General features: G+C 45.0%; 1 protein-coding gene across 8 annotated transcripts in view; it reads right to left on the reverse strand.

Moving 5' to 3' along the window:
* The window catches only part of FAT3 (FAT atypical cadherin 3), a 711,071-nt gene that overhangs the window by 19,821 nt on the left and 667,322 nt on the right, over nt 1-23,928 (reverse strand). For all 8 annotated transcript variants that reach the window (XM_077298543.1, XM_077298546.1, XM_077298544.1 and 5 more), the window contains 3 exons: nt 8,150-8,618; nt 5,145-5,298; nt 1,839-2,494 (listed from right to left, as the gene is read on the reverse strand). In XM_077298543.1, the coding sequence (XP_077154658.1) occupies nt 1,839-2,494; nt 5,145-5,298; nt 8,150-8,618 (1,279 nt within the window). The remainder of the gene's footprint in view (nt 1-1,838; nt 2,495-5,144; nt 5,299-8,149; nt 8,619-23,928) is intronic.

Genomic DNA, 23,928 nt, shown 5'->3' on the forward strand with positions numbered 1-23,928 from the left:
ATTCCTCCAGTTCTGTGAGATTCCTGGGTGTCTTGCATCCTCTGCTATTTTGAGGTCTCACCATACATTTTCAATGATGTTCAGATCAGGGGACTGTGAGGGCCATTGTAAAACCTTCAGCTTTTGCCTTTAGAGGTCGTCTGTAGTTGATTTTGACGTGCGTTTCAGATCATTATCCATTTGTAGAAGCCATCCTCTTTTCAACTTCAGCTTTTTTACAGATGGTATGTTTGCATCAAGAATTTGTTGAAATTTCATTGAATCCATTCTTCCCTCTACCTGTGAAATGTTCCTCGTGCCATTGTTTGCAACACAATCCCGAAGCATGATTGATCCACCCCCATGCTTAACGGTAGGCGAGATGTTCTTTGATCATTCTGGCAAAATAGTTGTATTTTTTAACTTCATCGGACCACAGGACTTATTTCCAAAATGCATCCAAATCGTTAAATGTTCTTTTGCATACATCTGATGCTGAATTTTATGGTGAGCAAACAAATCTCCAAGGGTGTCCAAACTTTTGCACTGGCCCATTCTCCTATTTGTAATTTTTAATAAAAAAAATTGGCAATATATTTTTTTGGCCTAATATATGTGTCATCTTTAACTTTAAGCCTTTTGACCAGGGGGATGGATGGATGGATAGATAGATAATAGATAGATGATAGATAGATGATAGATAGAGATGATTGATAGATAATAGATAGATAATAGATAGATGATAGATAATAGATGAAAGATAAATAGATAGATAGATGATAGATAGATAGATGATAGATAGATGATAGATAGATAATAGATGAAAGATAGATAGATAGATAGATGATAGATAGATAATAGATAGATGATAGATAGATGATTGATACATAATAGATAGATGATAGATAGATAGATAATAGATAGATGATTGATAGATAATAGATAGATGATGGATAGATGATGGATAGATGATAGATAGATAATTGATAGATAATAGATAGATAGATGATAGATGATGGATAGATGATGGATGGATAGATAGATAGATAGATAGATAGATAGATAGATAGATAGATGATAGATAGATGATAGATAATAGATAGATGATGGATAGATGATGGATAGATGATAGATAGATAGATTGATAGATGATAGATAGATGATAGATAATAGATAGATGATGGATAGATGATGGATAGATGATAGATAGGTAATTGATAGATAATAGATAGATAGATGATAGATAGATGATGGATAGATGATAGATAGATAGATTGATAGATAGATGATAGATAGATGATGGATAGATGATGGATAGATAGATAGATAGATAGATAGATGATAGATAGATGATAGATAATAGATAGATGATAGATAGATAATTGATAGATAATAAATAGATAGATGATAGATAATAGATAGAAAGATGATAGATAGATAGATAGTTGATAGATAATAGATAGATGATAGATAGATGATGGATAGATGATAGATAGATAATTGATATATAATAGATAGATGATAGATAATAGATAGATGATAGATAGATAATTGATAGATAATAGATAGATGATAAATAGATAGATAATAGATAGATGATAGATAATAGATAGATGATAGATAATTGATAGATGATAGATAATAGATAGATGATAGATAATAGATAGATAATAGATAGATGATAGATAGATGATAGATAGATAATAGATAGATAGATGATAATTGATAGATAATAGATGATAGATAACAGATAGATGATAGATAATTGATAGATAATAGACAGATGATAGATAATACATAGATGATAATAGATAATAGATAGATAGATGATAGATAATAGATAGATACATAGGACTTACATTCATTTCCTGAATCCCAAGGTGATTTTCTGATGGAGTCACAGTCAGACCGACATGGGGATACTGATGGCATATTGGGAGCCACGCTGCACACCACAACTCCTCTTCGGGCTGTAAGAATCCTAGGTGATTCCGGGTGGAAGGTTGTCATCTCCTGATGTTCCACCCCAAGTCCATCCACCATCTTATCTAAGTTATTCCTAGATTCGCTCTGGAAACAAGGAGTGTAGGCCATGGGTCGTACAGGAACTTGAGGTGGACCAACCTCTTGATAGATATTTCTACTGTCTCCCCCACCTCGGAGATTCTTAAACTGTATCCCATTGGTTTTATTAAGTAATGCTGCTGTGGCAGGATCTTGGACCAGGGTGATGTTGTTACGGGAGTAATTTTTTCGGAATACTTTTTTGCGGAACACAATGAAGAGGATGATGAGGACAAATATAACAAAAAGCACCACCGCAATCCCAATGAGCTCCTCCTTGCCAACATAAGAATGCCCAGCTTGAATGTTGGGCACCACCACAGGTCTGAGAGCACAGTACTGTCCAACGTAGCCATGAGTGCAATTACAGAAAAACGACCCAAAGGTATTGATGCATGTGCCGCCATTTTCACAGTCTTCTCGTTCACATTCATTAATGTCCTCTTCACATCTACAGAGAAATTTATCAAATGAGAGATTGGTTACAGCTAGACTCTCAACAATGGTCAAAAAGAGATCAGTTACTGATAGATCCTCATCACTGGTCAAGAGAAGATCGGTTACAGATAGATGCTCTACATTGGTCAAAGGGAGATCAGTTACTGATGGACCCTAAACATTGGTCAAGAAGAGACCAGTTACTGATGGACCCTCAACACTGGTAAAGAAAAGATAAGTTACTGATAAATCCTCAACACTGGTCAAGAGCGATCAGTTACCGTACATATATTAGCATAACAATAGTTAAGAAGAGATCAGGGCAAAAGGAGATCAGTTACTGATCGACCCTCAACACTGGTCAAATGGAGATAATGTCTGATGAATCTTCAACAATGGTCAAGAGGATATCACAAGGGAAGATCAGTTACTGATGGACCCTTGACACTGGTCAAAAAGAGATAAGTTACTGATGGATCCATAACACTGGTCAATTATTGATGGACCCTCAACACTGCTCGAGAAGAGATCAGGAACTGATAGATCTTCATCGCTGGTTAAGAAGAGATCACTTACTGATGTCAACAGAACACTGGTCAATAAGAAAGCAGTTACTGATGGTCCCTAGGCATAATTCAAGAAGACATTAACAAGGTTTCTCTAATAACACAATGCCTGGTGGACCTACAACAGTAGTCAAGATTAGATCACTTACTGATTGACCCTTGACACTGGTCAATAGGAGATCAATTACTGATGCATCCTAAAGACTGGTCAAGAAGAGATTGGTTACTGATGGACCCTCAAGACTGGTCAAGAAGACATTAAAGGGTTGCCCTATGAACACAACCCCTGTTGGTTACTGATGGACCTGTGACACTAGTCAAGAGGATATCGGTTACTGATGCGCCCTAAATCCTGGGCAAGAAGAGATCAGTTACTGGTGGACCCTCGACACTAATCGAGAAGACATTAAAGGTGTTGTCCTATGAAAACAACCCCTGTCCGTGTGTCCTATTAGGGCAGGTGGTTGACTGTGAACCCTTCCCTATCAGAGCTGCAAACAAGAGAGGAGGACCCAGCTGCCCACATGGTACATGGTCCGCAGCTACAGAAGAAATGATCAACTTCTGCAATTAATGCGGATTGTGTCTTGGGCAATCGTTATAACAAAAGGCTCACTTGACAATAAGCGGATCACAAAGTGTTCCTGGGCTGGGATCTCCAGCGATCAACTGTGATCCCTGAAAACAACTGGTTTATAATGTTAGTGTTTGACAGGCTGAACTTGGGAACAAGCATTGTTAGGAACACTTGTTTCCTGATTGTTTAAACAGACCAACAATCACCCAACCAACAGGCAAAATCCTCATTCATCGGGTATGAACATTTTTTAGCCAGCTTTAAAAGTAATGTTCTCGACAGCATGTGTGAACAGGACATGTGCTGCCGAGAACAATGAGGTTCTATCCGCACATAGTGATTGTATTAGTGACCGTTGTCTGCCCATAGAAGAACATTTTGCACTGTTTGGCTTTTAGAGGCTTTTTATTTCTCGTCACATTCTACTCTGATGTTGTCATAAATGATGGATTTATAAAAGAGCCACAAACTTCCATTACACTGTGGTGGCGAGCTCACTGACACATTCTCAGCTGACTCAGTTTTCAGCCAGTGGCAGACAATACAATTTGGAGACTATAGAAAGCAAAGGGTGCAAAAGTTATAATAAAACCCAAATGCAAAAATTATTTTTAGCCCCAGTTCCATACATTTAAGAAAAAAAATTACCCCCCAAAACGGTGGACGTCTCCTATGAGTAAACCCCTTTCATAACGGACCCCAAGTGCCGCTCCAAGAACCTGTGACAAATGGTTGGTTTTGCCAAGGGTTAATGCACAGCCAGGATTGTATCTCACAGCGACCTCTGCAGGGGAAATGTGGTACTGCAAGGCAGGCAATGAAATAAATGGCTGTACTAAGCTCTTGATTCTGGATCATAGAGGAGGGTCCTAAGTGGAAAGTGACCCCATGTGGAAAGTGTCCCCTAATTGGAAGCGCCCCTAAGTATAAACCTCCCCCATTATGCTAAAGATGTCCTATAAGGCAGATGGATGAGGGGTTTCTTCACCCCTTTAAATAACTCACACATCTTATCAGACCTGGATCTTAGGCAGTAAAACTCAAAGACCTTGACCACAACCCTTTAAAAATGAGGTAATCCGCAACCACTGCAGAGGAAATGTAACATTACATGGTGCCCTTTGAAATGGCAGGTAGTACCCATGCGGGAAACTTCTCTTTTATCTACTTGCTGTAATTGGACACATGGAAAAAGGTTGTTCTGATAGAAAAAAAAATGTTCTGCGCCCCTCTACATGGCCTTAAAATGAATTGGTGCAATGTTGGATTCCTACGGCCACCACTAGAGGGAGCACACTGAATACAGGCTTCTTACTGAGGTCAGTGAGGCTCTATTATGCCATAAGCAGCTCCACCTAGTGGTGACAATAGGAAGTCAACATTTTACCCTATCACTCCGGATTTCTAGCTCTGTATTACAATAACAAAGCTTTCAAAATATATTAAGAAATTAGTCAAAAAAGACGAAAAATGATAGGTTCCCTTAGTGCTGGCACCCCGCAGTGATATTCGCTACTTACGTTAACCCCCTCAGGCCTGTCCTGCAGGTGCAGATGAACGAATTCCCGATTGGATCACAGGATCCACCGTTTCGGCACGGATTCGGGAAACACGCTGTGATCTCGGACTCGCAGTTTTTGCCGATGTACTGGGACGGACAGGTACACTGGTATCCTGTGCAGAAGAATGAGAAATACGAGTTTACATAGGACTGCCTAGAACTAAATGCATGATGCAAAGAAAAACAATATTACCATGGTGGATAAAAGGAACAGGTAATGGACAAATTCAGCTCTGCTACATACTGTGCTTGTCACCAACTGGGCTGTGTATCAGAGTGAATTCTGCAGCTATTCTGCTTCATTACATGAGCCAACGGTGCCACCTGCTGTCACAACAGTGGTATTACAGAAGAAGAAACACACTCTCAAACAGACATTACTCCAATATTATAGAAGAGTTTCCCTAAACTTATAACAAAATGATTCATTCCACCGGCAACCTGATTACAGGAACTGTGTCTGTGATGGAAACAGCTGCAGCTTCCTAATATTCCTTCTGACTTACAGCAGCAACATGGCCCATAGATAGCAATGTATGTCATTATAAAGGAGGAGGTGAGCTGTGACATCACCTATTGTGAATGGTGGATCCTGTGTTATCTACTGTATATAGAGGTGTTATCAGTCATTGTACAGGAGGAGGTGAGCTGTGACATCACCTATTGTGAATGGTGGATCCTGTTATCTACTGTATATAGAGGTGTTATCAGTCATTGTACAGGAGGAGGTGAGCTGTGATATCACCTATTGTGAATGGTGGATCCTGTTATCTACTGTATATAGAGGTGTTATCAGTCATTGTACAGGAGGAGAAGGTGAGCTGTGATATCACCTATTGTGAATGGTGGATCCTGTGTTATCTACTGTATATAGAGGTGTTATCAGTTATTGTACAGGAGGAGGAGGTGAGCTGTGACATCACCTATTGTGAATGGTGGATCCTGTGTTATCTTCTGTTTATAGAGGTGTTATCAGTCATTGTACAGGAGGAGGAGGTGAGCTGTGACATCCCCTATTGTGTATGGTGGATCCTGTGTTATCTACTGTATATAGAGGTGTTATCAGTTATTGTACAGGAGGAGGAGGTGAGCTGTGACATCACCTATTGTGAATGGTGGATCCTGTGTTATCTAGTGTATATAGAGGTGTTATCAGTTATTGTACAGGAGGAGGAGGTGAGCTGTGACATCACCTATTGTGTATGGTGGATCCTGTGTTATCTTCTGTTTATAGAGGTGTTATCAGTCATTGTACAGGAGGAGGAGGTGAGCTGTGACATCCCCTATTGTGTATGGTGGATCCTGTGTTATCTTCTGTTTATAGATGTGTTATCAGTCATTGTACAGGAGGAGGAGGTGAGCTGTGACATCACCTATTGTGAATGGTGGATCCTGTGTTATCTTCTGTTTATAGAGGTGTTATCAGTCATTGTACAGGAGGAGGAGGTGAGCTGTGACATCCCCTATTGTGTATGGTGGATCCTGTGTTATCTACTGTATATAGAGGTGTTATCAGTTATTGTACAGGAGGAGGAGGTGAGCTGTGGCATCACCTATTGTGAATGGTGGATCCTGTGTTATCTTCTGTTTATAGAGGTGTTATCAGTCATTGTACAGGAGGAGGAGGTGAGCTGTGGCATCACCTATTGTGAATGGTGGATCCTGTGTTATCTTCTGTTTATAGAGGTGTTATCAGTCATTGTACAGGAGGAGGAGGTGAGCTGTGACATCACCTATTGTGAATGGTGGATCCTGTGTTATCTACTGTATATAGAGGTGTTATCAGTCATTGTACAGGAGGAGGAGGAGGTGAGCTGTGACATCCTCTATTGTGAATGGTGGATCCTGTGTTATCTACTGTTTATAGAGGTATTATCAGTCATTGTACAGGAGGAGTAGGTGAGCTGTGACATCACCTATTGTGAATGGTGGATCCTGTGTTATCTACTGTATATAGAGGTGTTATCAGTCATTGTACAGGAGGGGGAGGTGAGCTGTGACATCACCTATTGTGAATGGTGGATCCTGTGTTATCTACTGTATATAGAGGTGTTATCAGTCATTGTACAGGAGGGGGAGGTGAGCTGTGACATCACTTATTGTGAATGGTGGATCCTGTGTTATCTACTGTATATAGAGGTGTTATCTGTCATTATACAGAAGGAGGAGATGAGCTGTGACATCACCTATTGTGAATGGTGGATCCTGTGTTATCTCATTGTAATCCAGTAAGTGATGATTAGGAGCCTGCTGAAAACCATTTGTGAAACGACAGGAACTATAGCAAGTTTTCATCAAAGTGATTATGAAGATTGCCTCTTCAAATGTGGCGGATTCATTAATAGGCATGCACACCTCTGCCTCCAGCATGAAGGATGCCAATCTTGATGAATTTGGGGCCTAGGAGTCTAGACAAACAATTGTCCAAAAAACAAATGGAAGGCCGACAGCACAACTGACAAAAAATTAACAGGAGCAAAAGCGGAGGATGCCCGTCCTATATCCACCGGACCCGAGTGGAAGAGCACATACCATAAGTTGAAGTGAAGGACAGCATCCAGTCAAGGTGAAAGTGAAAAAATTCTTCTTTATTGTGCCATAAATGCGACGTTTCAACCCAAATGGGTCTTTATCAAGCATGATCATGGATGCTGTCCTTCACTTCAACTTATAGACAAACAATTGTGTCAGACTCTGGTAAGAATGTGTCGCATGAGAATGGAAGGATTCTGGGTTCAAATCCCACCAAGGACAACATCTGCAAGGAGTTTGTATGTTCTCCCTGTGTTTGCGTGGGTTTCCTCCCGGTTCTCTGGTTTCCTCCCACACTAATAGGGAATCCAGTATGTGATCCACACTGGGGACAGCGATGATGATGTCTGTAAAGTGCTGCGGAATCAATGGCGCTACATAAGCAAAAAGAATAACTAAGAACGGCTACAAGCTGCAGTAATGTGTGCTTACCGCCAGATGGCACACTGGTACAGCTGCCTCCGTTCTGGCACGGCCTCCGTTCACAAGCATCAGGGTAGAGCACGCAGCCAAGCTTTAATTCAGTCAAGCCGACCACTTCTGCGAAGCTGCTTCTCTTGTTTTGAAGTGGCAGTTCATTGTTATTCAAGATGACTGAATCCAGGCATCCCTGGAAGCCTCCCAGGACCTGCGTGCTCCTCTTGTCTGTCAGGCTTCGGACATTTTCCACTTGCACCTGGGCTCCAAAATAAATCGAGCTATCGGTGCTGAGGGTCTGGTAGTATAGGGGCGCCTTGCGACGCTCCACGTAGCTATCATCCAGCGACAAGCTTGTGAAATTCCGGTTCAGCTCCAAAAACACCGAGTGCCAGTTCCCATCATTAACCGTCCGGCCAGAAATTCCCAGGATTCCTGGACCGCTGCCACAGTCCAATTGGAACCACAGTTTACCGTCCACAATCTGCAGAAAGAAACAAAGAGTCAGCGTGTGAAAGGCCGCCATTCCCCCAATATCAGAAACGATCAGGCCGCGGGGCACAAGACCTGGCGGACATGGTGTCTGTAGACATGCGCCTCATTTCTGTGGAGGTGGCCGCTGCCGTTTCCTCGCTTTCTATGCCCTACATATCAATGTTACCTCTCTCCTGCACCTGATGATTTGTGGGAAGGATGGATGAATCCTGTAGATTGTAGCTCCTACACTCCAATTCCCATCATGTAACACTTACCCAGTGCCAACCTCCCGGATCCAGGAGGACGGTGTCAGACTTGGAAAGCTGCTCCGCTATTCCGGGATGTCGTCACTTTGTCCCAATTTCAACTGCATCAGGATGTAGGTACAGCGGGATACAATGGCGGAGCAGGGAGCCGCCGGCTCCCAGCTCCACCATTCACCCTGTGCGCCTCCGTGCAGCAGGGAGAATGATGTCAGGAAATCAGGCCAGCTGAGTGCAGCCACTCACATCACAGAGCAGCTCATCGAGGGATTGGGGCTAGGGGAGTACTATTTTTTGATTAGATGGGCACTATAATCTGAGGGTCATTGAGGGAGCATTATAATGCGTAGCTGGCACTGCCGCGACATTATGATGTGTGTGTGTGTGGGGGGGGGGGGACAGTGAGGGCTTAAAGGGACTCTGTCACCTGAATTTGGCAGGCCCTTTGTCCGGTCCGATGGGCGGTGTTTTGGGGTCTTTTATTCACCCCTTCCTTTCCCGCTGGCCTCCATAGTGTCTTGAATTGCAGTTGTTTTCCTCCGTAGTACACGCGTGCGAAATGCAATCTTGGCTTGCGCACGCGCAGTATGCTTTGCCCAACTGCGGGCAAAGCCAAAGAGCATTAGTGCGCATGTGCTGCCGCACTATGTCCCGGAAGTATTTTGCTGTGTTCTGGGACATAGTGCGCTGATGCAAAACTCATAGTTTGTAAGCTTGCGAGCAGGGCCCTCATTCCTCCTGGTATCTGTTTTGAACTGTGATTTCTGTTATGCTGTAATGTCTATTGTCTGTACAAGTCCCCTCTATAAGTTGTAAAGCGCTGCGGAATATGTTGGCGCTATATAAATAAAAATTATTATTATTATTATTATAGAATACCCGATGCGTTAATACAGGCCACACAATATATAACACAGCCCACGTACTATATAACACAGGCCACGTAGTATATAGCAGCCATATAGTATATAACACAGGCCACGCAGTATATAGCAGCCACGTAGTATATAACACAGGCGACGTAGTATATAACACAGGCCGCGTAATATATAGCACAGCCCACGCAGTACAAAACACAGGCCACATAGTATGTAACACTGGCCACGTAGTATATAGCAGCCATGTAGTATATAGTACTGCCCACGTAGTATATAGCAGCCATGTAGTATATAGTACTGCCCACGTAGTATATAGCAGCCATGTAGCATATAGTACTGCCCACATAGTATATAGCAGCCATGTAGTATATAGTACTGCCCACGTAGTATATAGCAGCCATGTAATATATAGTACTGCCCACGTAGTATATAGCAGCCATGTAGTATATAGTACTGCCCACGTAGTATATAGCAGCCATGTAGTATATAGTACTGCCCACGTAGTATATAGCAGCCATGTAGTACTGTATATAGTACTGCCCATGTAGTATATAGCAGCCATGTAGTATATAGTACTGCCCACGTAGTATATAGCAGCCATATAGTACTGTATATAGTACTGCCCACGTAGTATATAGCAGCCATGTAGTACTGTATATAGTACTGCCCACGTAGTATATAGCAGCCATGTATTATATAGTACTGCCCACGTAGTATATAGCTATAGCAGCTATGTAGTATATAGTACTGCCCACGTAGTATATAGCAGCCATGTAGTATATAGTACTGCTCACGTAGTATATAGCAGCCATGTAGTGTATATAGTACTGCCCACGTAGTATATAGCAGCTATGTAGTATATAGTACTGCCCACGTAGTATATAGTACTGCCCACGTAGTATATAGCAGCCATGTAGTATATAGTACTGCCCACGCAGTATATAGCAGCCATGTAGTATATAGTACTGCCAACGTAGTATATAGCAGCCATGTAGTATATAGTACTGCCCACCTAGTATATAGCAGCCATGTAGTATATAGTACTGCCCACGTAGTATATAGCAGCCATGTAGTATATAGTACTGCCCACGTAGTATATAGCAGCCATGTAGTATATAGTACTGCCCACGTAGTATATAGCAGCCATGTAGTATATAACGCAGCCCACGCAGTATTTAGCAGTGTGGGCACCATATCCCTGTTAAAAATAAAAAATAGTTACATACTCGCCTTGGGATCCAACGGCGCTCTGGCAATGTGCGCGCGGCTGCCGCCATCTTCCATTCCCAGGATGCATTGCGAAATTACCCAGAAGACTTAGCGGTCTCGCGAGACCGCTAATTCTTCTGGGTAATTTCGCAATGCATCTCTGGGACCGGAAGCTGGCGGAAGGCACGAGCGCATTGTCAGACTACGGAGGGTGAGTATAGCAGGTTTTTTATTATTATTATTATTATTATTATTTTTAACATTAGATTTTTTTACTATTGATGCTGCATAGGCAGCATCAATAGTAAAAAATTGGGGACACACAGGGTTAATAGCAGCAGTAACGTTACCTGCTGCATAGCGCGGTACGTTACCGCTGGGATTAACCCTGTGTGAGCGGTGAGTGGAGTATGGAGCGGGCGCCGGGCACTGACTGCGGGGAGTATGGAGCGGGCGCCGGACACTGACTGCGGGGAGTATGGAGCGGGCGCCAGGCACTGACTGCAGGGAGTATGGAGCGGGCGGGCGTGGGATTTCCGTGACGGAAGTTGCAGACAGAAAGACGGAAGTACCCCTTAGACAATTATATATATAGATCATAATGTGCGTTGGGGCTCTGTAGGAGTATCAGAGGGTGTGAGGGAGACTGTAGGGGCATAATAATGTGTAGGGAAGACTCTGGGGCATAATAATGTGTAGGGGAGACCCTGGAGCAAAATACTGTGTGGGGGATACTCTGGGGGCATTATAATGTGTGGGGGAGACTCTGTGGGCATAATAATGTATGGGAGAGACTCTGGGGGGCATAATAATATGTAGGGGAGATTCTGGGGCAAAATAATGTATAGCGGAGACTCTGGGGGCATAATAATGTGTGGGGGAGACTCTGGGGGCATAACACCGTGTGGGGGAGACTCTGGGGACATTATAATGTGTGGGGGAGACTCTGGGGGCATAACACCATGTGGGGGAGACTTTGGGGGCATTATAATGTGTGGGGGAGACTCTGGGGACATAATGTGTGAGGGAAACTCTGGGGGCATAATAATGTGTGGGGGAGACTCTGGGGGCATAATAATGTGTGGGGGAGACTCTGGGGGCATAACAATGTGTGGGGGAGACTCTGGCGGGCATAATAATGTGTGGGGGAGACTCTGGGGGGCATAATAATGTGTAGGGGAGACTCTGGGGCAAAACAATGTATAGAGAAGACTCTGGGGGCATAATAATGTGTGGGGGAGACTCTGGGGGCATAACACCGTGTGGGGGAGACTCTGGGAACATAATGTGTGAGGGAAACTTTGGGGGCATAATAATGTGTAAGGGAGACTCTGGGGGCATAATACTGTGGGGGAGACTTTGGGGCATAATAATGTGTGGGGGAGACTCTGGGGCATAATACTGTGTGGGGGAGACTCTGGGGGCATAACACCATGTGGGGGAGACTTTGGGGGCATTATAATGTGTGGGGGAGACTCTGGGGACATAATGTGTGAGGGAAACTCTGGGGGCATGGGGGCATAATAATGTGTGGGGGAGACTCTGGGGGCATAATAATGTGCGGGGGAGACTCTGGCGGGCATAATAATGTGTAGGGGAGACTCTGGAGACATAATGTGTGTGAGAAACTCTGGGGGCATAATAATGTGTGGGGGAGACTCTGGGGGCATAATAATGTGTGGGGGAGACTCTGGGGGGCATAATAATGTGTAGGGGAGACTCTGGGGCAAAACAATGTATAGAGAAGACTCTGGGGGCATAATAATGTGTGGGGGAGACTCTGGGGGCATAATGTGTGGGGGAGACTCTGCGGACATAATAATGTGTCAAACATTATAATGTGTAGGGGAGACTCTGGAGACATAATGTGTGTGAGAAACTCTGGGGGCATAATAATGTGTGGGGGAGACTCTGGGGGCATAATAATGTGTGGGGGAGACTCTGGGGGGGCATAATAATGTGTAGGGGAGACTCTGGGGCAAAACAATGTATAGAGAAGACTCTGGGGGCATAATAATGTGTAGGGGAGACTCTGGAGACATAATGTGTGTGAGAAACTCTGGGGGCATAATACTGTGGGGGAGACTTTGGGGCATAATAATGTGTGGGGGAGACTCTGGGGCACAATACTGTGTGGGGGAGACTCTGGGGGCATAATAATGTGTGGGGGAGATTCTGGGGGCATAATAATGTGTGGGGGAGACTCTGGGGACATAATGTGTGGGGGAGACTCTGCGGACATAATGTGTCAAACATTATAATATGGGGGCACTATGAGGCGTCATACTGTGTGAAACATCGTAATGTGTGGGGGAGACTCTGGGGACATCATACTGTGTGAAAAAAACAATGAATGGGACAACTGTTGGGGGCATCCTAATATGTAGGGTGCACTGTGGGAGTATCATAATGCGTGCCGGTCATCATAATATGTGGTAGAGGACGATGGGAGCATCATCATGTGTGTGTGGACACTGTGAGAGCACCAAAATGTATGTTTTTGTGGGGGACATCATAATGTGTAAGGACACACCATGGTGTTGTTTTTTTCACATCAAAATTAGGATCATTCATCTCGTATTCACTTTACCTTCACTCACAGAAAATGGGGGCAATGATAGGAACCGATCAGAATCCCAGTCCAGCAGCGATCTGATGGCTCGTATCAGTGACGAGTGTGCCAGAAGATCCAGACTATAGATCCAGCTGAGCGGATCACACTACCGCTCATTGGTTCCTCGGTATATTTCATGATCCTAGTGACAGGAGACATCATCACTCTTCCCCCCAGTATCAGGAGATTAGAGGATCAGACAGAAGCTGTGCCTGCGCCCGGCCGAGCATAATACACGACTAGTGTGGGGATCAGTGGTCACCGAGGACGAGGCGCCATCATGAGTCACGAGTCCCACCATCACTTGGCCCCCGGTGTAAGATCTGTACCAGAAATGCCAAATGCCCCCTGACTGCAGGGAGGGATTGTGGCTGCCTCCTCCACACCCCCACAGATACCCTCCACCCCAAACCTCATGGAACCAAACTATCATAAAGGACCTTGGTGGTTGGGTTCCTTCATTGTCAGCAGGTTGGCATTGGCAGAAGCTTCTGTGTAAGCCATATTTAGAGTAGGATAGTCGGGAGATTTCGATCTGTGACCTCGTCCCCTTTTCAGGCCCATTCTACGCCCTATTACCCACCCCTTTATATAGGAGGATCGCCCTATATCATTTTCTTTAAATCGCTTGACCCACCTTGGTGGGAGGCAAACTGGACAAATGCCTTATGCAGCTTTTTCTTCGGTTTAGTTTGCTCTCAGAGTTTTCATCCTATCAAAATAATTTAGCGATGTATGGCGGCATTATTTAGCAACTGAACTTTATGATACAAGGGATTTATAGGGAGGTGTCATGTGGGATCTTTAGAGAATTATGTGCATACTGCATATGGTGTGCTATACAATGGTATTATATGTGCTGTATATGGCGGTAATATGTGGGATTGTTAGAGTACTATTATGCACATACTGCATATTGTGTGCTATATGGGGGTATTATGTGGGCTGTATATGGCGGTATTATGTGGCATCCTTACAGGAGTTTTAGACATATATGGCATATTGTGCACTATATTGTGGTATTATGTGGGCTGTATATGGCGGTATTATGTAGGATCTTTACAAGAGTTTTGCGCACATTTGGCATATTGTGTAGTATATAGTGGTATTATGTGGGATCTTTACAGGAGTTTTACGCATATTTGGCATATTATGTGAGATATAATGGTATTAAGTGGGATGTATATGGCGGTATTATGTGCGTTTTTGGTGCACCAAGAAATGGGTGTTATGCCATAGACACAAAAATTGGGGAGAAGAAATCTTACAGAACCAAAACCCGTACTCAGATCCAAATGTAAAGTGACAGTGCAGCAGATTCTATCCAAGCCATATAATTTTAGGGGGAAACATTACCACTAGCTATATAACATAATATTGTGTGTTATATAGTGGTATTATGTGAGCTGTATATGGCGGTATTCTGTAATTTCTTTAGAGTAGTATTATGTGCATATTCCATATTGTGTGCTATAAGGCGGTACTATGGTGGGCTGTATATGGCGGTATTATGTAATATCTTTAGAGTAGCATTATGTGCCCAAACAGCATCATCTACACGGAAAAAAAAACGTTTCATCCGTCCACCTCCCACGTTATCTATCTGCAGACCCTAAAAGACCCTCCCACGTATTACCGGCCTATTCTACAAAGCACATTACATAGATACCTGAGGGAGTAGATCAGCCGCAGCGGGCCCGTCTGTAAGTCCATATACTTAATGCCTACAAGATGTCAGGGGAATTGTGTGGACTTTATGGCGGGTGGATCTAATTAAAATGTTGCTTGTTTCACGACTGGGAGCCGCTCCAAGCTGCGAGATTTGCCAGCGGACAGTAAAAAAAAAAAGGCTGAAGTACCAATAATAAGAACAAGGGATAACACATCTCCTTAACGTCCTGCCAGACTCCATTCACCGCACCGACGAGCGGTGGGAAAAATGGTAAAGAGGAGTAAAGACTCCAGCCACCGCCAAAGACGAAGGTGACTTCACTACAAATTAGGATTCCGGCCGAGAGGCTCTAATCTCATTATACTCCTTAACCTCGCTCAGTTCTCCAGCAGATGTTGGCAGTGAGGACACAACCCTTTCCATATGTTCCCGAATGATTTCCCAAGAACATGTCAGGCCGGGCATCTTGCTTCATTCAAGAGAGGAGGAGGATTAATGACTTTCAGATTGTCTTAGGTATCCTGTGGGTTTCTGGTAGAGTAGGTTGGGAGGTAAGTAAAGGGTTACTCCCGAAATAGTAAATTATACAAGTGCTGATCTTGGGTGTCCGACCTCAGGAACCTCCACTGATCCCGAGAAGAGGACGCGATGGAATATGGTCTATGGGAATATCGGAGCTCTGTACTTGGCTTTCTCCAGCCGTCCCATAGACAATGAGTGGGGCAGAGAATGTGCACCATCTCTACATTCCACCCCCCTCTTGGGGTTCCACATTTTTTATTTCATAGTTTACTACTACTTGCCTAGGTCACTGGTTACCTCTGCAGTCTACTGTATAAGTAATGGCCAGTTTCCTGGACAAAGAGTGTCCACTCTCCAGAACACTGGATCTGGCCCTCTATTATCTCCCCAATGACGCAGAGATAACCTGATCTGCCGACACTAATTATCAATCTTCAGAAGTGCTGCGCCCCATGGCAAGCAGGAAGTCGGGAGGCAGGGTGTTATGACCCCAATGGCGAGGGTCTCAGAGAAACAAGTAAGTCTGCGACGTACAAAAATCCAGCTCATAGGGCAGTGGTAACTGGGTTGACCATATATCTAATCCTAACGCCAACACTAGCAGTAGCCGGGGAACATGCCTACGTTGGTCGCTAGATGTCTCGCGCCAGCCGGAGGACTAACTACCCCTAGAAGAGGAAAACAAAGACCTCTCTTGCCTCCAGAGAATAGACCCCAAAAGTAGGATAGTAGCCCCCCACAAATAATAACGGTGAGGTAAGAGGAAATGACAAACACAGAGATGAACTAGATTTTAGCAAAGAGAGGCCCACTTACTAATAGCAGAATGTAGTAAGATAACTTATATGGTCAACAAAAACCCTATCAAAATCCACGCTGGAGATTCAAGAACCCCCGAACCGTCTAACGGCCCGGGGGGAGAACACCAGCCACCCTAGAGCTTCCAGCAAGGTCAGGAAACAGATTATATACAAGCTGGACAAAAATGCAAACAAAACAAATAGCAAAAAGCAAGAAAGCAGACTTAGCTGAATCAAGCAGGAACCAGGATCAGTAGACAAGAGCACTACAGATTAGCTCTGATATCAACGTTGCCAGGCATTGAACTGAAGGTCCAGGGAGCTTATATAGCAACACCCCTGACCTAACGACCCAGGTGAGCATACAAGGGATGAATGACATACCCAGAGTCAAATCACTAGTAGCCACTAGAGGGAGCCAAAAGGTAAATTCACAACAGTACCCCCCCCTTAGTGAGGGGTCACCGAACCCTCACCAAGACCACCGGGGCGATCAGGATGAGCGGCGTGAAAGGCACGAACTAAATCGGCCGCATGCACATCAGAGGCGACCACCCAGGAATTATCCTCCTGACCATAGCCCTTCCACTTGACCAGGTACTGAAGCCTCCGCCTGGAGAGACGAGAATCTAAGATCTTCTCCACAACGTACTCCAACTCGCCCTCAACCAACACCGGAGCAGGAGGCTCAGCAGAAGGAACCACAGGCACAACGTACCGCCGCAACAAGGACCTATGAAATACGTTGTGGATGGCAAACGACACCGGAAGATCCAGGCGAAAGGATACAGGATTAATGATTTCCAATATCTTGTAAGGACCAATGAAGCGAGGCTTAAATTTGGGAGAGGAGACCTTCATAGGAACAAATCGAGAAGACAGCCATACCAAATCCCCAACGCGAAGTCGGGGACCCACACCGCGGCGGCGGTTGGCAAAACGCTGAGCCTTCTCCTGTGACAACTTCAAGTTGTCCACCACATGCCCCCAGATCCGCTGCAACCTATCCACCACGGAATCCACCCCAGGACAGTCAGAAGGCTCCACATGTCCCAAGGAAAAACGAGGATGGAAACCAGAGTTGCAGAAAAATGGCGAAACCAAGGTGGCGGAACTAGCCCGATTATTAAGGGCAAATTCAGCCAACGGCAAGAAGGTCACCCAATCATCCTGATCAGAAGAGACAAAACACCTCAAATAAGCCTCCAGAGTCTGATTAGTTCGCTCCGTTTGTCCGTTAGTCTGGGGATGGAAAGCGGATGAAAATGACAACTCAATGCCCATCCTACCACAAAAGGATCGCCAGAACCTGGAAACAAACTGGGATCCTCTGTCCGACACAATATTCTCAGGAATGCCGTGCAAACGAACCACGTTCTGGAAGAACACAGGAACCAGATCAGAAGAAGAGGGCAGCTTAGGCAAAGGAACCAAATGGACCATCTTGGAGAAACGATCACATATCACCCAGATGACAGACATGCCCTGAGACACCGGAAGATCAGAAATGAAATCCATAGAGATGTGTGTCCAAGGTCTCTTCGGGACAGGCAAGGGCAAGAGCAACCCGCTGGCACGAGAGCAGCAAGGCTTAGCTCGAGCACAAGTACCACAGGACTGTACAAATGACCGCACATCCCTTGACAAGGAAGGCCACCAAAAGGACCTGGCCACCAGATCTCTGGTGCCAAAAATTCCCGGGTGCCCTGCCAACACCGAGGAATGAACCTCGGAAATGACTCTGCTGGTCCATCTAGCAGGCACAAACAATCTGTCAGGTGGACAAGAGTCAGGCCTACCAGCCTGAAATCTCTGCAACACACGTCGCAGATCTGGAGAAATAGCAGACACGATAACTCCTTCCTTAAGAATACCCACAGGTTCAGCGACTCCAGGAGCATCAGGCACCAAGCTCCTAGACAGAGCGTCGGCCTTCACATTCTTAGACCCTGGTAAATACGAGACCACAAAGTCAAAACGGGAGAAAAACAATGACCAGCGGGCCTGTCTAGGATTCAGGCGTTTAGCAGACTCGAGATACATCAGATTTTTGTGATCAGTCAAGACCACCACACGATGCTTAGCACCCTCGAGCCAATGACGCCACTCCTCAAATGCCCACTTCATGGCCAACAACTCCCGATTGCCCACATCATAATTTCGCTCAGCCAGCGAAAACTTCCTAGAGAAAAAGGCACAAGGTCTCATAGTAGAGCAACCAGGGCCTCTCTGTGACAAAACGGCCCCTGCCCCAATCTCCGAAGCATCCACCTCAACCTGAAAAGGAAGTGAGATGTCAGGCTGGCACAAAACAGGCGCCGAAGTAAACCGGCGTTTTAACTCCTGGAAAGCCTCCACGGCAGCAGGAGCCCAGTTAGCTACATCAGAGCCTTTCTTGGTCATATCCGTCAGCGGTTTAACAACGCTAGAGAAATTTGCGATAAAACGACGGTAGAAGTTAGCAAAACCCAAGAACTTCTGAAGACTCTTAACTGACGAGGGTTGAGACCAATCATGAATAGCTCGGACCTTGACTGGATCCATCTCCACAGCAGAAGGGGAAAAAATGAACCCCAAAAAGGGAACCTTCTGTACACCAAAGAGACACTTTGAGCCTTTTACAAACAAAGAATTTTCACGCAGAATCTCAAAAACCATCCTGACCTGCTCCACATGCGAGTCCCAATCATCAGAAAAAAACAGAATATCATCCAGATAAACAATCAAAAATTTATCCAGATACTTCCGGAAAATGTCATGCATGAAGGACTGAAAAACTGAAGGTGCATTAGAGAGACCGAATGGCATCACCAAGTACTCAAAATGGCCTTCGGGCGTATTGAATGCGGTTTTCCATTCATCGCCCTGCCTAATGCGCACAAGGTTGTACGCACCACGAAGGTCTATCTTGGTGAACCACTTGGCACCTTTAATCCGGGCAAACAAATCTGACAACAGCGGCAAAGGATACTGAAATTTGACAGTGATCTTATTTAAAAGCCGATAGTCAATACAAGGCCTCAAAGATCCGTCCTTTTTGGCCACAAAAAAGAATCCCGCACCAAGAGGGGAAGAAGAAGGACGGATATGCCCCTTCTCAAGAGACTCCTTGATATATGAACGCATCGCGGTATGTTCAGGTACCGACAGATTAAACAGTCTCCCCTTAGGAAACTTACTGCCAGGAATCAAATCTATTGCACAGTCACATTCCCTATGAGGAGGCAGTGCACTGGACTTAGACTCGCTGAAGACATCCTGATAATCAGACAAATACGCCGGAACTTCCGAAGGCGTAGAAGAAGCAATAGACAAGGGCAGGGAATCTCCATGAATTCCATGGCAGCCCCAACTTGACACTGACATAGCCTTCCAGTCCAAGACTGGATTATGGGTCTGTAACCATGGTAAACCCAAAACAACCAAATCATGCATTTTATGCAGAACAAGAAAACGTATTACCTCCCGATGTTCGGGAGTCATGCACATGGTAACCTGTGTCCAAAACTGCGGTTTATTTTTTGCCAATGGCGTAGAATCAATACCCCTAAGAGGGATAGGATTTTCCAATGGCTCAAGAACAAATCCGCAGCGCTTGGCAAATGACAGATCCATAAGGCTCAGGGCAGCACCCGAGTCCACAAACGCCATGACAGGATACGATGACAGTGAACAAATCAAAGTTACAGATAGAATAAATTTAGGTTGCAAATTACCAATGGCGACCGGACTAACAACCTTAGTAAGACGTTTAGAGCATGCTGAGATAACATGTGTAGAATCACCACAGTAGTAACACAAGCCATTCTGGCGTCTATGAATTTTCCGCTCATTTCTAGTCAGGATTCTATCACATTGCATTAAATCAGATGTCTGTTCAGACAACACCATGAGGGAATTAGCGGTTTTGCGCTCCCGCAACCGCCGGTCGATTTGAATAGCCAGGGCCATAGAATCATTCAGACCTGTGGGAATGGGAAAACCCACCATCACATTCTTAATGGCTTCAGAGAGGCCACTTCTAAAATTAGCAGCCAATGCACACTCGTTCCACTGGGTCAGCACGGACCATTTCCGAAATTTTTGGCAATACACTTCAGCCTCGTCCTGGCCCTGAGACATAGCCAGCAAGGCCTTTTCTGCCTGAATCTCAAGATTGGGTTCCTCATAAAGCAAACCGAGCGCCAGAAAAAACGCATCAATGTCAGCCAATGCCGGATCTCCTGGCGCCAGCGAGAAGGCCCAATCCTGAGGGTCGCCCCGTAAAAAAGAAATAACAATTTTTACTTGCTGAGCGGAGTCTCCAGATGAACAGGGTTTCAGGGACAAAAACAATTTCCAATTATTCCTGAAATTTCTAAATTTAAATCGGTCTCCGGAAAACGGTTCAGGAATCGGTATCTTAGGTTCTGACATAGGACTTCTGATAACATAATCTTGTATGCCCTGCACACGAGCAGCAAGCTGGTCCACACTTGTAATCAAGGTCTGGACATTCATGTCTGCAGCAAACACAAGCCACTCAGAGGTAAAGGGGAAAAGAAAAAAAAAAATGAGAGAGAGAAAAAAAACCTCAGAACTTTCTTTCTTATAATCCCGCTTCTGCAATGCATTTAACATTTAATACTGGCCTGGCAAACTGTTATGACCCCAATGGCGAGGGTCTCAGAGAAACAAGTAAGTCTGCGACGTACAAAAATCCAGCTCATAGGGCAGTGGTAACTGGGTTGACCATATATCTAATCCTAACGCCAACACTAGCAGTAGCCGGGGAACATGCCTACGTTGGTCGCTAGATGTCTCGCGCCAGCCGGAGGACTAACTACCCCTAGAAGAGGAAAACAAAGACCTCTCTTGCCTCCAGAGAATAGACCCCAAAAGTAGGATAGTAGCCCCCCACAAATAATAACGGTGAGGTAAGAGGTAATGACAAACACAGAGATGAACTAGATTTTAGCAAAGAGAGGCCCACTTACTAATAGCAGAATGTAGTAAGATAACTTATATGGTCAACAAAAACCCTATCAAAATCCACGCTGGAGATTCAAGAACCCCCGAACCGTCTAACGGCCCGGGGGGAGAACACCAGCCACCCTAGAGCTTCCAGCAAGGTCAGGAAACAGATTATATACAAGCTGGACAAAAATGCAAACAAAACAAATAGCAAAAAGCAAGAAAGCAGACTTAGCTGAATCAAGCAGGAACCAGGATCAGTAGACAAGAGCACTACAGATTAGCTCTGATATCAACGTTGCCAGGCATTGAACTGAAGGTCCAGGGAGCTTATATAGCAACACCCCTGACCTAACGACCCAGGTGAGCATACAAGGGATGAATGACATACCCAGAGTCAAATCACTAGTAGCCACTAGAGGGAGCCAAAAGGTAAATTCACAACAGCAGGGGAGCAGTGCGCTCTAGAGACAGGGGACCAGTGCGCTCCTAGAGATAGAGGACCGTCTTGTGTCATCACTAATCTGGTGCATCCGGATCAGTCTGGCTTTATGCCTGATAGATCTACAGCGGTTAATCTGCGGAGGTTGTTTATGAATCTACAGCTGAAGTCTGATAACTGTGGCCAGAGAGTTATTGCGTCCTTGGATGCCCATAAGGCGTTTGACAGTGTCGAGTGGGGATATCTATGGCAGGTGTTGAAGTGTATGGGTATTGGACCGCAGTTTGTCTCTTGGATTCAACTGCTGTATTCGTTGCCGGTGGCTAGAATCAGGGTAAACGGGGAGCTATCTCAACCTATAAAGCTGGCTAGAGGCACGAGACAGGGATGCCTGTTTTGTTTGCTCTGGCAGTGGAGCCCCTGGCCGCCAAGATTCGACAGTCTGTTGAAGTCCCTGGGTTTAGGTATGGAAGGGTTGAGGAAAAGATAGCGTTATACGCGGACGATATTTTGCTCTTTCTGGCTGACCCGGATGATTCCTTGAGTGGGGCCATTGGGATTATTGAGAGATTTGGATCCTTATCTGGGTTGATGATAAATTGGAGTAAATCGGTTCTGTTTAAGGTAGATGGCGTGGGAGATGATGTGAGTGAGCCTCTGGGGAGGGGCGGCTTAGGGTGGCATCTCATTTTAAGTACCTTGGGATATGGATTTCGGTGCCAGTTACAGATTTTTTACATAGGAATCTGACTCCTGTCCTGGGTGTGCTTAAGACAAAAGTGGATGCTTGGAATAAGTTACATCTTTCAGTGGTAGGTAGGGTTAATCTTATTAAAATGGTGTTGATGCCCAAAATATTATATATCCTTCATAACGCACCAGTTTGGATTCCACGGGGGAAATTTCGACAGATTAATTCCCAATTTAGAGGTTTGATATGGGGGAGGAAATATCCACGTATTGGCCTGGAGACGCTTCAGCGACCCAAGGAAGATGGTGGTTTGGCTTTGCCTAACCCTGAAGTGTATTTTCTTGCAGCCCAGAGTCAGCATTTGAAGGGCTGGGCGCGTGAGACGTCATCCAGTGCAGTACAACACTTGATGGAGGGGGTGACAAACCGACGTCCAGTGGTGCAGTGTCTGGGGGATGGCTCCTTGGGGGCTTTGGGGAAATTATACCCAACTATGCTTTTGATATGTAAAGTGTGGAACAGATTGAGGCAGATTCGGGGGGTTACGGGACTAACTAGATTCTCACCGATATGGTTTAATAACAACTTACGGGAGTTTGCGGCATTGGGGGTACTGCCAGAGTGGCAGTCTAAGGGAATCTATTATGTGCATCAGATAATTCAACGACAAGTGTTGAAATCTTTTTCCTAATTACAGACAGATTTTGGACTGAGACCCACTGCGGAATATCAATATGCACAGATGAAACATGCGTTTGGAGCTCAGAACAGGGGAGTGGGCATTAAGATCCAAGAAGATATAGTATTGGAATATGTGTGTGGTGATGGGACTACAAGGGGGGTTATTTCCACCCTGTATACGGACCTTCTACATACATACTTGTTAGATTTTCCTATAAAAGCGAGAGCTAAGTGGGAGAGAGACTTAGGGTACCGTCTCACTATACGATTTACCAGCGATCACGACCTGCGATACGACCTGGCCGTGATCGTTGGTAAGTTGTTGTGTGGTCGCTGGGGAGCTGTCACACAGACCGCTCTCCAGCGACCAACGATGCCGAGGTTCGCTGGTAACCAGGGTAAACATCGGGTTACTAAGCGCAGGGCCGCGCTTAGTAACCCGATGTTTACCGTGGTTACCAGCGTAAAAGTAAAAAAAAAAAAACCGTACATACTCACCATCTGATGTCCATCAGGTCCCTTGCCGTCTGCTTCCCGCTCTGACTGAGTGCCGCCGTAAAGTGAAAGCAGATCACAGCGGCGACGTCACCGC

Source organism: Ranitomeya variabilis, chromosome 3 (assembly GCF_051348905.1).
Source record: "Ranitomeya variabilis isolate aRanVar5 chromosome 3, aRanVar5.hap1, whole genome shotgun sequence".
Lineage (NCBI taxonomy): Eukaryota > Metazoa > Chordata > Amphibia > Anura > Dendrobatidae > Ranitomeya > Ranitomeya variabilis.